Source organism: Dendropsophus ebraccatus, chromosome 6, assembly GCF_027789765.1.
Source record: "Dendropsophus ebraccatus isolate aDenEbr1 chromosome 6, aDenEbr1.pat, whole genome shotgun sequence".
Taxonomy (NCBI): domain Eukaryota; kingdom Metazoa; phylum Chordata; class Amphibia; order Anura; family Hylidae; genus Dendropsophus; species Dendropsophus ebraccatus.
Window position 1 is genome coordinate 108,439,543 of NC_091459.1, and position 15,520 is coordinate 108,455,062.

General features: G+C 41.7%; 1 protein-coding gene across 1 annotated transcript in view; it reads right to left on the minus strand.

Annotated features, from left to right (window-relative positions):
• Positions 1-15,520, minus strand: part of DNER (delta/notch like EGF repeat containing) — a 181,711-nt gene that overhangs the window by 1,020 nt on the left and 165,171 nt on the right. The window contains exons 10-12 of the mRNA XM_069973932.1: positions 8,161-8,274; positions 7,881-8,012; positions 1,707-1,953 (exon numbers count right to left, since the gene is read on the minus strand). Of these exons, the coding sequence (XP_069830033.1) occupies positions 1,707-1,953; positions 7,881-8,012; positions 8,161-8,274 (493 nt within the window). The remainder of the gene's footprint in view (positions 1-1,706; positions 1,954-7,880; positions 8,013-8,160; positions 8,275-15,520) is intronic.

The window sequence follows — 15,520 nt, forward strand, 5'->3', positions numbered from 1 at the left end:
TGCCTGCACTAGCCAAAGTAGTCATCAATGGAAGGTGGCCATAGGAGTAACTTGAAGGGAATATGTCAGGGAGGATTGGGGGAGGGAGGAGGCGTCCATCCTGTGGCTTAGCACCACCTCTCTGACTCTGAAACTCTGAACAGGATCAAGAGCTGAGAAATTCCCTTTAAATGCTTGGGACCAGAGCAGAAGTGGCATGTAACCTGCCCAATAATCCTGACTTAGGTCCCTGTTCTCAAGACTACAAAAGGTCCCAGTGGCTGGACCCCCACATGATCAGACACTGTTCCTTGGATACCAAGATAGCAAGAAGCCAAGATCCAGACTTATCTTACAGTTCTAACGCTACAGCCATCCAACTGACTTTCTATTCAAAGACTTTACTTTTTAGCCATGTCCTTTTTATTGTCCAGGCACAAATTACAAACTACATATGACAATAAAATTTCAGGTTGAGTTTGTACATTGTTAAATGGAAACAACTAAATAGCCGTAAAATAGTTAAAAAATTTATTACAAACCAACACTGAGATCTTACCCCCGTCCGGCCCACCAGCCCGACGCACGTTTCGCTCACTTCATCAGGAGCTAAACAATTTATTAGTTTACTCTAAGGGTAGGTTCACACTACGGAACCCGAGTGGAAAATTTCTGCCGGATTCCGTAGCATGAACTCGTTCACGACCGCACGTCTTTACGCCGGCTCCATAGACACCATTCTATGGGCGGCTCGACTCTGCTATCCGACAAAAGAAATGACATGTCAATTATTTCGGTGGAATGCGGCATCTGCCAGTGCATAGAATGGTGTCTATGGCACGGTCAGAGAGGCGCACGTCCATGAACGGGTATAAGCTACGGAATCCATCGGAAATTCTCTGCTCCGATTCCATAGTGTGAACCTATCCTAAGATTCTAATAGGCGATGTTACAGAGAGCTAAATAGGCATACCTATCATATGTTCCCATTTTTATGTTAGAGGCATTTAATAGATAAGATCAGTCCATTAGGTGCACTGGGGGCGGTCCTGTACTTCTCATTGCCACAAAATGGCCAACCACCTACTCCTCTATCAACGCTCTCTAGTGAATATTGCGCTGACCTTCTTCAGAGGAGCAGCTCTTCTCAGGTAATCTACATCATTGTACACCAGCTACTACAATACTGTTGCTGTTAATAATGCTGAAACATAATGACATGTTGGGTTCCCTTTAACCCTAATAAAAGGCTAGGTATATCCTGTGGTGCTCCCAATGAAGAGCTAGTCCATTTTTTTCACTATAGAGCTCTATGATTTTTGTGTCTGCTTCTTGTTGAAGTTTAGTTCTATGCACACTCCTAATTTATTGCATTCACTTGGCTTTAATGTAAAGTATGCCCTGCACATTGCGTTACACAAAGATTTGTATGTGGATTTCACCTCAAAATCTGCCCAAAATCCTTGTGAAATCTGAACTTGTCTGGGTTATCTGTTTACAGTTCTTGTGACCACCATGGATGTGACCTCAACCTTGTACCATTAACCCATGACCTTTAAATTTCCCTTGGTACTTTGTCTATTTAATTCAACTGTATAATTGTTCACCCCACTAGGTTCTCCAGGTTACAATAATAGAATCAATGTTTCAAAAGTAATGTATTCATCCTGACTACTCTGCATATAAAGAAGGATTCAGACCACAACCGGTTCCTTTCCCTTACTCACCGTGCATGCCGAATTGATGCAATGGCGCTACTGAATTCACTGTCAATGCTTCTGCAGTTGTAGAATTCTTCATAGGCAGGCCGAGCTGATCCTTGGTATTCAATGCGGCTAATTCTGCAGATGCCCACGATAAGTATGATCAACATTAGAACAAAGGCCACACACAGCGCCCCTATGATGATATACAGGGAATGGCGAGGCATATTTGTCAGACTCTCTGCCATATGGCCAGCTTTCCATTGTAGGTCTGTGTTAAAAAAAAAATGAAAGATACAACTTTGCATGTAACACTGTTCTTCTTTGGTTTTAAAGTATACCTACAGTCCAAAAGGAAACTAGACTATGCTCATGAATACTCACTACAAATGCATATGTTTATTTCTGCAGCATGTGCATGTGTTTTAAAAAAAATATATGTACAGAATTAATTTTCAGTCTTTTGTCTGCTCAGTATCAAATAAAAAAATCAAAACTGCTTCAAATCTGCACCATGAAAAAAAAAAGACATTGGAACATTACTCTAGGGAGAAAAAATGTTTTCAAATAAACTAGTGTAAGAAAGTTATACAGATTTGTAAACAACATCTGTTTAGAAATTTCAAGTCTTCTAGTACTTATCAGCTGCTTTATGTCCTGTAGGAAGTGGTGTATTCTTTCCAGTCTGACACGGTGCTCTTTGCTGCCACCTCTGCCTGTGACAGAAACTGTCCAGAGTAGGAGAGGTTTTCTATGGTGATTTGCTACTGCAGGCGACAGCAGAGAGCACTATGTCAGACTGGAAAGAATCCATCACTTCCTGAAACATTCAGCAGCTGATAAGTACTGAAGCATTCAGCAGCTGATAAGTACTGAAATACTTCTAAATAGAATTCAGTTACAGTTCTGTATAACTTTCTGGCACCAGTTTATTTGAAAAAAAATTTTTCCCACCAAAAGTACACCATTTACAACCTCATCTAGGCAGTAGATATCAACCAATTCATTTGTATGTTTGTATCTACTATTAATTTCTTCCCGTGTCGTAGGTTAAGGCCTCATTCTCACACTCCATAATCCACTGAGACTATGGAGTGTGAAGCTGCGCAGCGGACCTTGCAGCTCTCCCAGCGGAGAGCTAAAAGTCGTGGTAAATATATACTAGATGTATATTGTACACGGCGCTGTATCAATTTGGCTCTTAGTATGCTGCTATATTGATGCAGAGCGGGGATCCCCGTAGTTCCCCGTATTGGTAATTGCAAAATAGAGAATTATTGCATCAAGCGCTACTAAAAAGAACTCATAAATGGTAGGTTACTCATGAAAATTCTTCTGAAGATGTTTTTCTTAATGGTGAAGTATTTCAGTCCTCCAGATTCGGGTTCCAACAAGTAGTTGTAATCCACGCTGGGAGTGCGCCCCGGCCGATAGCGTGACTTCAACCAGCTAGCGGTGTTCCGGTACAAGTTCTGTGTGACGTCACAGACTGTGTTACAGGGTGTAGTAAGGACCAAAGTTCCTCCAACGCGTTTCAGCGTTCCTAACGTCTTCCTCAGGGATGGTGAATCGCTCCTTTCTTACTCCTTTTACGTACTCGGAACAACCTTGTAGTTTTCCTATTGGTTCCCATCTGGATTGTGGGTTGGTTTCAAATTACCATTCCCTCCGCAGTCCATGGTAAGTCACCGGGCTCTATCTGTGTTGCCGCTGTGGTTTCGCTACAATTGCATTTATTTGTACTGCTGTAGTTTCGTTACAGTTGCAGCTTCTAGCAGTGTTTTTGTCCATACATAATTACTTTCCTTGATACTGTTTTGTGTGAATACATAAACATTCAATGGATATAGGGGCATATGGTTTAGTTCAAGAAGGCAAATAATTCCATATCCATGTTTAAACCATTTGGAGACAATGTATTGAATTGAAAAATCATTTTAGTTTCTATCCTGGATAACTGCTCAATATAGTTTCCCCCTCTCCATTGTTTCTCCACTTTTATTAAAGCTCCAAATTGTGAATACTTAAAATTGGCATTATGTTTTTCTTCCTAATGTTTCGATAGGGGGTGTCCCATAAATTTTCTCTCAATATTGTATATGTGTTTCCCTATTCTTTTACATAGTTGCCGTTTTGTACGTCCAATGTAATACTTATGGCAAGGACATTTAATGAAATATATCACCCCCCTATCTTTGCATGTGATGTGGGATTTAATTGTATGTTTATGTTTCTCATTACTGATCTCTGTTATAGGGGTGCATATAGTACTTTTTCAACAGCCCTTACATCCTTTACAATGAAAGAAACCGGGACTATTAATAATATGTCTCTTTTTATTGCTCAGACTATTTTGTACTGTTGGGGCGATCATGTTACCAATGTTTTTAGCTTTTTTAAAAATAAACCTTGAAACTTCTGTTACTCTATCTCCAATTATTTTTTCTCCTTTTAGGATATCCCAATGTTTACGAATGATTTGTTTGAAAATATGGCTTTGTGAATTGTACGTACGGGATCTCTATTCTGTTCATAGTATTCTCATTATTTATCATGGAATTGGTGTGTGTTCTATTTTCTTCTACGTTCTTGTGTAGCAATATTCTTCTGTCTAGTTTGCCTATTTCCTTTATTGTATTTTCCATGTGTCCCTTATTGTATCCTTTAGACAAAAACTTGGTTTGTAGTTTGACGGCCTCGTTATTATAGTCTCTCTCTAGGGTGCAGTTGCGCTTAAGACGAGTAAATTGTCCTTTTGGTATGTTAGTTAGCCATACTGGTAGGTGGCAACTTTTCCTATCTATGTAGCTGTTACTATCTGTAGGTTTACAGTAGGTTTTAGTGTGTATATCCCCATTTTCTATGTATATAGTTAAATCTAAAAAGTTAATCTCCTTTTGGCTAAAATGGGGGGTAAAATTTAGATAAAAATCATTTTTATTAATTTCTTCTAAAAACAACTTTGATTTCATGTCTCCCCCTTTCCAAATAAATACCACGTCATCTATGAAACGATACCATAAAACTAAATCAGCAGTTAAGGCACCATTGGGATAAATCTTGCTATTCTCCCAATGCCCCACATATAAATTTGAATAACTGGGTGCGAATTTCGTGCCCATCGCCATGCCCCACTGCTGTTTATAAAACTGTCCATCATAATAAAAATAATTGTGTTGTAGGATAAAAGAAATACAATCGCCTAAAAACGATATTTGGTCCTCATTTAATTTTCCGGACACCCGTAGGAAGAATTCAGCTGATTCTCGCCCCTTATAGTGTTGGATAATGGTGTACAGGGAGGTGACATCTAAGGTACATAATATGAAATCTTCTTCCCACTTTATGTTTTCCAATACCTGCAGGATATGTTTCGTATCCTTTAGGTATGCTGGAAGTGATTGTGCACAGTCCTGTAGAAATTGATCCACATACCCTGAGAGGTTCGATGTTAGGCTGTCTATGCCTGAGATAATTGGTCTTCCTGGTGGTGCCTCCTGGCACTTGTGTATCTTTGGCAAGTGATAGAAGGCTGGTATTTTGGGGTTTTGGTTGTAGTCCCGGTTTCTTTCATTGTAAAGGATGTAAGGGCTGTCGAAAAAGTACTATATGCACCCCTATAACAGAGATCAGTAATGAGGAACACAAACATACAATTAAATCCCACATCACATGCAAAGATAGGGGGGTGATATGTTTTATTAAATGTCCTTGCCATAAGTATTACATTGGACGTGCAAAACGGCAACTATGTAAAAGAATAGGGGAACACATATACAATATTGAGAGAAAATTTATGGGACACCCCCTATCGAAACATTACGAAGAAAAACATAATGCCAATTTTAAGTATTCACAATTTGGAGCTTTAATAAAAGTGGAGAAACAATGGAGAGGGGGAAACTATATTGAGCAGTTATCCAGGATAGAAACTAAAATGATTTTTCAATTCAATACATTGTCTCCAAATGGTTTAAACATGGATATGGAATTATTTGCTTTCTTGAACTAAACCATATGCCCCTGTATCCATTGAATGTTTATTTATTCACACAAAACAGTATCAAGGAAAGTAATTATGTATGGACAAAAACACTGCTAGAAGCTGCAACTGTAACGAAACTACAGCAGTACAAATAAATGCAATTGTAGCGAAACCACAGCGGCAACACAGATAGAGCCCGGTGACTTACCATGGACTGCGGAGGGAATGGTAATTTGAAACCAACCCACAATCCAGACGGGAACCAATAGGAAAACTACAAGGTTGTTCCGAGTACGTAAAAGGAGTAAGAAAGGAGCGATTCACCATCCCTGAGGAAGGCGTTAGGAACGCTGAAACGCGTTAGAGGAACTTTGGTCCTTACTACACCCTGTAACACAGTCTGTGACGTCACACTGAACTTGTACCGGAACACCGCTAGCTGGTTGAAGTCGTGCTACCGGCCGGGGCGCACTCCCAGCATGGATTACAACTACTTGTTGGAACCCGAATCTGGAGGACTGAAATACTTCACCATTAAGAAAAACATCTTTACAGAAGAATTTTTGTGAGTAACCTACCATTTATGAGTTCTTTTTAGTAGCGCTTGATGCAATAATTCTCTATTTTGGAGAGCTAAAAGTGTTTAAATCTTTGTGGGACTTTACTTATACAGGCGCACATCTGTGTCTTTACAGTAGCGGGAAGATTTGAATAGGTTTGGAGCTCCTGGCGTCATGTATTGCCAGTTCCCAATGCATCTTCACGCTCCGTAGCATTTGTAATCAGAACGTGTGCATGCGGCTTAAAGGAACTCCTGTAGAGTGCACAGTGAGAAGAAGCAGCATTTTTCGATGTATCACTGGTGTTTATTGGACTGATTGGCACCTCCGCAATGTAATCGCAGACGGCTGACTGGTTGGCAACCTGAGGCCTAAGCTAGGACTCTGCCTGCTGTAACAGACTGAGGGTGGGTTCACATTGAGGAATTCTCGTGGATAAACTCCGCGGAATTCCGCCAGCTGTACACGCTCACGGACGCGCGCCTTTCTGCCGGCTCAATAGACACCACTCTATGGGCCAGCTGATTCCGCATTCCGCCGAAAGAATTGACATGTCAGTTCTTTCGGCGGAATGCGGAATCAGCCGGCCCATAGCATGGTGTCTATGGAGCTGGTGGAAAGGTGTGCGTCCATGAGCGCGTACAGCCGGCGGAATTCTGCGGAGTTTATCCGCGAGAATTCCGTAGTGTGAACCCACCCTTACTGGTACAGTCTGCCTATAGCACTCTGCACTAGTAGAGTGCTGATTACATAGATCTATGCATTACATATTCATCTTTATAGGAAGTCTGATGATTACTTATAAAAGTGTCTCCTACATGAGCTAAAAACATTTATAAATTGCTACAGGGACCAGGCAGGGATGTCCCCTCACACCCCCCCCCCCCTCCTGTTTGCAGTGGCTATCGAGCCCCTGGCTCTTGCTATTAGACAGGCGTTGGCTTATAAGGGATTCAATAATGGTATTAGAGAAGACCGTATCGGTCTATATGCCGACGACATGGTATTATTTATGTCAGATCAAAAAATACATTGCACATCGCCATACAAATGATTGAGCGGTTTGGCCTGCAAATTAATTGGTCTAAGTCATTCTTTATGCCGCTGCGGGAGGGGGGATGGGGGTCCCAGGTACGAGATCTGAAGGTTGTAAACAGTTTTAAATATTTGGGAATTATAATTAATAAGGATTCATCTGCAGATCTCCAATCTAATGTGTTCCCTCTATTGGATTTTGTCAGAACAAATTTCACAGTTGGGCATTCCTACCTTTAGTGGTAGCTGGTTGCATAAATCTCATTAAAATGATTATTATGCCCAAATGTCTATACATCTTGGAGCATGCAGCGGTGCCGGTCCACTTATATTTCTTTAAAAGGTTACACTCTATGTTCCACCCCTTTATATGGGGTATTGTAGATCATGGTGCAAAAAATGGGCACTGACACAGCCCCGTAGTGAAAACAAACCACCTCAAAAAGTTTTAAAATTGCAATTCAAATACGAAACACAAATAAAAGCATTATGGCTCTTAAAAGACAAGGAGGAAAACAAATACAAATATTCATTAAAGAGTCAAACTATAGCCATGGTTGTGGCAAATTACTGAAATAAATCACCAAAAAAGAGAGACCATCTATTCTTCATACTTACGGATCTCACAGGTAGCTCCAACCCAGCCATGAGGGCAGTGACAGATATAGCCATTGGGTTGGTCTACACAGGTACCAGCATGGTGGCATGGGTTACTGTCACACTCATTCACATCAATTTCACATTCCTCCCCTGAAAATAAAGAACACATATACAGTATAGACACATTGATGGCACATATAGAGCATAGTTCACATTTACATATGTAAATATGCAGAAAAAAATCTATAAAAAATAAAATGCATTGACAGATTTACAAATTGCCTCCGTGTTCACTCACCCATAAATCCTGATGCACAGACGCAAGTAGCGTTCAGTCCTTCACTGTCACAAGTCCCGCCATTCTGACAGCTGACATTTACACATGGGTCTTTATACAGCTCACAATGACGACCTGCAAGACAATCACTGCGTCACATAAAAGTGTACATCTACAAAGCTTTAGTGACTGATATTCATCTATCTATCTATTATCTATCTATCTTCTATCTATCTATCTATCTATCTATCTATCTATCTATCTATCTATCTATCTTTCTATATAAATATATCTATATCAGTAGTGTTTATATCTGTTCTTTCTGTTTCCCTACATTTTCTGCATAAAGTGTGAGTTATACCATATAAGGTCGAGTTCACACTACGTATAACACCGGCCGTTCTGTGACCCAGCCAGGTCATAGAACGGCCAGTGTTACTGGAGACCATCCCAGCCTATACTGCAGTACATCATTTCTGATAAATTCGTATGCAGGCGCATCAGTGTGTGCCTGCATCCCAATTCACAATGGAGCGTGCGGCCAAAGAACATGTGTGAACTGACATTTTCTGCGGCCGCTATCCAATGAATAGCGCCTGCAGAAAACTGATATGTCAGTTTTTTTACGTTAGGCTTACAAATGTCCCCGCAGCTCCGGAGCTCAGGGGATTTATGTAGAGGAGCACTGCCTCTACATAAATCCCGAGCGCATGGGCCCGTCCGTGTGTCAGAGCTGAAGTAGGTTTCAGTTTCATTTTTCTGCCGGAAAAATGATAAATGCGGGGCCGGGCCCCCTCTGTGTGCTACCGCACCCCCGTAACGCCCCCTCTCCACCCCACTGGTGAAGGTGGCGCAGATGGGCTGATACGAAAAAAATATTCGCAAAAATACCCTTTGAAAATATTTTTACACCAATCTGCCCCATCTGCGCCTAAAAAAGGCATTTTCATACATGTCCCCCTATGCGTATACGCTCCGGCCAGGATTAAATTCATTCACATACAACGTGATTTATACAAAACATACGTTGTGTGAACATAGCCTTAATGTGTATAACGTGTACAGGAGTGTTAATACAGTGTACTGCCACACAGCATTGGGAGAATTATCTATTTCTGGAATTTTATGTATCTTTATACATGGTGTTTCCAGAACATAAACTGGATAAATAAGCATATGCACTGGCAGTATTTCACGTGCTTACTATTGCTGGCATACAAAAAAGCAATACTTCACTATAAAGATTTAGTGTAGCATGACTTTTGGAAGGTACTTGGAAGTTCTTCTTGCGGTGACCGGCTGTTGAGAGTCTTACAGGCATTGCTTCCTGGAAAAAGTATTGCATAGCGTATCTTCAGACGTGTACTGTAACATGGCACACCCTGACTGAGGAATATTTTCAGCTACTTAGTTATGTCAACCTTTTTGTATATGTGCATAAAAAGAAAAAAAGGAAACACAGTGGCGCTGCATGTGCAGGCGGATTAACCCTGTGAGATGTGTATGTGTAAATTCACACAAATGCACACTCACCTTGTTAGGTCGTACGTATTAGGCACGACTCTAATGTAGGCTTGTAGGTATATAAGGAGGGCTGCTGCCTTCCACCTTCCGATATCCCTGGATGTGGGATCAGGACTGAAATCCAAATGACCTTGCAACAATGGTGGATTCCTTGGCGCTCAAACCTCCAGGCACAGTCACTCCACTTCAATCAAGACGCAGTGATTTCCATTATTTTTGCCAACCAGATGTGTTCTTTATTGCTACGCGTTTCAAGGGTTAACCACCCTCTTCATCAGGCATCTGATGCCTGATGAAGAGGGTGGTTAACCCTTGAAACGCGTAGCAATAAAGAACACATCTGGTTGGCAAAAATACTGGAAATCTCTGCGTCTTGATTGAAGTGGAGTGACTGTGCCTGGAGGTTTGAGCGCCAAGGAATCCACCATTGTTGCAAGGTCATTTTGATTTTTGTATATGTGTGCACAGGTCTAATGGAGCATGTGACAAGTTACTGAGATGCTGCCATTTTTGTTGGGGTATACCAACACTGTTGTTGGCTTTTGTTTCAATAAATTGTTTGAGATAAAATGAATGTGTTATCAGAAAATGACGTTTAATGTTTTTATATTAGACATATTTTTTAGGAATTTTTGGTGACTTTTCAAATATTCAATTTTTCTATATATATTATAAAATTATTCTGAAACCTTGCAGTTTTCATTTTCCCCACTGGGGCTAAAGTTAAGCTGAGACTTTCTGTTCTGTCTGTGGTGATAAGAGGAGGCTGCAGTAAAGTTTGTGAGTAGTGTATTTACACAGTATAGATAGACAACTGCCAGTAGGGGGGCAATTGTCAGAGAGAGCTAGTGCTCATGAATATCCAGGACTACTGTGCACACGACCACACAATGGAGAGGACTAGTGTGCGGTGCTCAGGAGGATATCTTCGCATCAGCTGCACAGAAGGTTGATACATCACCCTGTTCACCTTCTCTATCACTAGTTTACGCTACCCATATATAGGACAGCATAAATCTACTGTCAAGCTAAATAATTCCCCAATTCGACATTTGGCTTTTTTAATGTCCCTACACATCTATAGGCTGAGAAAAATGCCAGAAACCAACACATATGCACATATGTGTGTGTGGTTGCTTTTTCTTGGATTTTTTGCTCACATTAATTGAAATCCTTGAATCCATTAATGAAAGAATCACATGATATGTAATGAGAAAAATACAGTAGAAAAAGTATCACAAAAAAGCATCCGCTAATACACACTATTTTGGGGAAAACACCACAACATGCATCATGAAGATCATATAAAGGGGGCAGTTTTTGTGGCTTTTTTTTAGGGTTTAAAAAATATACAACAAAATTTGTGTCTTAAAAGGAACCTACTTCCCCCATAGCACAAGTCTGCCCCCCTCCCCCAGCCGTCCTGCTCCACTGATAATCATTAGAAGCTGCTGGCCAGGCAGATTGGCGCTTTGGGGACAGTAGCCCTGCTCTAAAGCTCCAAGCAGCCTTACCAGACACAGGATTACACAACAAACTGCACTGGAATGGCGCAGAGGATGAAGGTAAGAGACATACCTTCATTCTCAGCGCCTTGTGCTGGTTTAACCTCCTGAAAGTTCCCCTTTAAGGAAACCTTACCCTATTTTCTGCAATCATAGAGAACTAAAACTAGGGGGGCCCTCACCGTAATTTTAGCTTGGGGCCTCCACTTACCTTAATCCAGCCCTGGGCAAATCTATGTAGAACCAAGTCAAATGTGAGTGCAAGGAATGCAAATTGGGCCTTAAAGGGAAACTAACAACAGGTTAGATGCTGTTGTTATGTCTCCTTAATGCAAGTGCAAGGGGCGCCAAGGCTGAAGGTAGGCTTCTTGCCTTCATTCTCGGCACTTTGTAGTTCAACCTCTAAGCAAATTAGGAGGTTTGGAGCACTGGAGGTGGGACCCTGGCAGGCCTGCCCCTCCTAATGGATATTGGGACAGCGCTCTGCAGTGACATCACTCCAGCGCTCATCACTGCACATCACTAGACAAATATTCATTAGGAAGGCGCGCTGGCAAGAGCCCTGCCTCCAGTGCTCCAAACCACCTCATGAGCATATGGATTAAATGACAAACTAAGCAAAAACAGTGCTGAAGATGAAGTTAAGAAATTTACCTTCATCCTCAGTGCTCCATGCACTATAGGGACATAACAGCAGGTTAGATGCTTCCAACCTGCTCTTAGTTTCCCTTTAAGAAACAAATCTTTCTGTGGGTAACCACAGACTATGTAGCCAGTCTCCATTCCATGACCTGGCCTGTCACCGATGTCATCCCGGACCTCCCTAACAAAGCACTGCACTGCTCAAAATTTGGAATTTTACATTAAACATGAACGGAGATGAAAACATCATGTACATGAATACAAGATAAGTAAAACAAATAACATGTAAATTTGGCCAAAACTTAATGCAGATGTGTAAATTCTTGCAGGGTAAGATGGAGTATCTCTTCAAGAATGACATAAGCAGCTCTTTCTATATGCTGCACGTTTTATGCCTTAACCTTACTTAACATCTCACAGCTCTGCAAGTATTTCTCTGCATGGCTGGGACACGACCAGTTCTCCTCCACTGCAATGGAAAGATAAATAGGAGCAATGTCTGCAGCCGAAACCACATTACCAATTCATTGGTGTTGACATACTTAAAATAATTGCCCCAATAGTTTGTAAACTGAGATTTAAGTTTCTAAGGTAAATAAATCCAGAAATATGAAGCGGCTCGACATACACTGTAAATGTCTCCCTTGCCTCCTTATGTTAATGCTTTTTCTTGTGTAGCCTAGATATGTCTCCTGGCTCCCAGCCTGTTTCTTTGTCTCCTTTATATCTTTGCATTAATCTACATAATGAAACGACTACAAATAAACATCAAACAGATATATCAAAGCTCTCGTCCCTGTTCAAACGTCTGGCAGCAGAAACCACCTCAAGAAAATATGTCACTGCTGCTAAATAAGCCAGTAGGTTCTCCGACCACTGTGTATACTTGAAGCTCGCAGATATTTAATCTACAAGCCCATATGAATATATATACTTTCTCTATAGCGTACACTAAATCCCTGATATAAAGTAACAGGAACCTTTCTTTACACAATATAGTCATCTTGACCTGGCAATAAGAACATTCACCAGATAGCAATGAAGTCTGAGAGCTAAGATCCTCAATTATCACTAAAGGGGCCACAGCACTCGATGGAGCTTCTGTTCCTTTGGAGTTGAGATCTTTTCGAGCATGTGCCCTGAGCATGCACACTGCTAGTCTGTCTCCCACCTATCCCTGCACTGTGCTGCTAATTTAAATTGCCAATTAGTTGTTTATCTGTGACAGAGCTATATTGTGGCTCTGTGCCTAGCAAAAAATTATTTTGTAGCTATTCTGATACCCTATGTCTGACTCATGCTGGACCTTCTGACTTTACCTCTGCCTGATCCTCCTCTATTGTTTTGCTCTTCCTGTGTATGACCCAGACTGCTGACTGAGCCAGAACCACCTGCCATGATACTTCTGCTTGTTCTTGACTTTCACCTTGGCCTCAACTTGCCTAGCCTAAGCCCCTGTAGCTTTGCACTGGGGTTTTCTGGTTCAACGGGCCAGTTGCTACCCACACTAATAAGGCCTTATTCACACATCCCGTAAAATTGTCTGTGGTTGGACTTATGGATTTAGGGTCCATTAAATCCTTTCTGTGCATTCACACCATCCGTGCCGTCATCCGTGCTGTGATCATTCCCACGAAAAAATAGGACATCTACCCCGCCCCCCCCCCCCCCCCCCCCCCCGCCTGTCACCGGCTTCGGGCTGCCATCTCCCCCACTCCTGTCACTGGCTCCGGGCTGCCATCTCCCCCCGTCACCGGCTCCGGGCTGCCATCTCCCCCACTCCTGTCACTGGCTCCAGGCTGCCACAACTCCCCCACTCACAACCCAGCGCATGGATGCAATGAACAGACTTTAAGTGTTTTTCATAGAGTGGAAAAAATCACGCTCTGTGAAAAAGACAGGACATGTGACTGAGGCCTAAGGTTCTTGGGAAGTGGCTGGTACTTACTAGCACAGCATAGCACAGTAGGTTCAGCTTCCACATCCTGGAGTAGGATTAACGGTGAAAACCCAAAGGGTACTTAGATTTCGCTCCTAAGTTTGGCCCAAAGTCAACCCAGGGTAGCACACTACTGTTGCTATTACAGTAGTAAAAATTGATTACTAACCGATAATAAAGTATCGGCATTTATTGGCATTCTTTGCCAATAAATACAACTTTATGTGCTCATTTCTTACAACTGGTGTGGCTCATGACATGAGAAAGGAGAAGGTTGATGTGTCTTCTAAAGGAGATATGCGCTGTATCACAGAGCTTCCGGACCCCGTCAGCTGTCATCTTCTCACGGGTTCCGGGTACGCCACGATCCACGCTCGACGTCACAGACAGGTGGGATTTAGTCCGCTCAGCCAATCAGTGACACCGCTGCAGTCACTGACTGGCTGAGTGGGGCACTGGGACAGGTGACTATAACTATAATTTTTATTTTCCCTTACCCCCTGCCCATAATGGATTTTTGCCACACACTCCTCCCCCCCCAGACTTCCCCTTTAAGTATCAGATAATTAATGGTGCTAGATATAGATGAGCAAACCTCATTGAACTTCTTCAGCCACCGTTAATCAAATGCAGACTGTTTGGGTTTGGCCGAACCTGACCTGAGTGTGCTCAAGGTTTGCTCATCTTTAGTGGTGGAAGACGTGATCTCTTCAGCCAGTTATAGGCTAATTGGAAATTTCTTAAAGCACTGGCACATCAGAATCGGTTGGCTGCAGGGGACAGGGCAGTCGTGAGAGGTCAGGCAGGTGGGTATGCAAGCAAGGGGGATTGTGGGAAAGTGTCTGCACTGTTGCATAGGAAAATCAAAGTCACAGTTTAGAGAGAAAACCAGAGAGTGAATAACGCTATGGGAAGGAAAAGCAGCTCAGGGATGTAATACTTTACTAAAACACATTTGTTCTGCTTTACATATATGTATGTGCACACATCTGTTTTTACCGACTTTGCTTCATGACCCCTTTAAGTTTACCTATCACTTGTGCACTAACTACCAAGGACTAAAACCATCTCTGCCAGAGCTCTGCTAGTTTAGACATAAATCTTTTAGGAAAGCCAGTACCTGCACTTCTCTTCCACACTTTTCCCTGTAGATATTTGGTAGATGATAGAGGAATAGAGGAGATGAAAGAACCAAGAAGAGAAATAAACACTGGAGACCCTAATGACTTAATGGATGTATGTTAGGCTAGGTCCCCGTCTGTTTTGTTGTTTTTGGTTTTGTGTTCTGCCATTGAAGTAGAAAAATGTAAATGACAGAACGTCAGATCCATCACATGACACACACCAAAGGTGCCCCGCAGACCTGACTGATAGCACAGAGCAAACAACCCAAAGGTTCGGCAATTTCACTCAACGCTAACCACTGATTTATAATAGGGTGATTCAGGTCATTGTACCATACACATCTATATGGTATATAAATTAAGCTTTTCTTTTAGCTTGGTAAAAAAAAAAAATCGCTATGATATAGCTGTCCAAAGAAATGTATTGATTGGCTTGAACATTTCTCCAAATCATTCTACTCAGGACAGATTATTGAGCTATTTTATTCCTCTATAGAATTATGCGAATACCTTAAACAAACATCTTGGATATCACTTGTGGTTTAAATTTTGCTACAGAATAAAATATCCACTCTTATATGTAATGCTGATGTCTGCCAAAACCAGGAGTGGATCCAAAACACAGAGAAAAACTAAAAAGGAGAGAT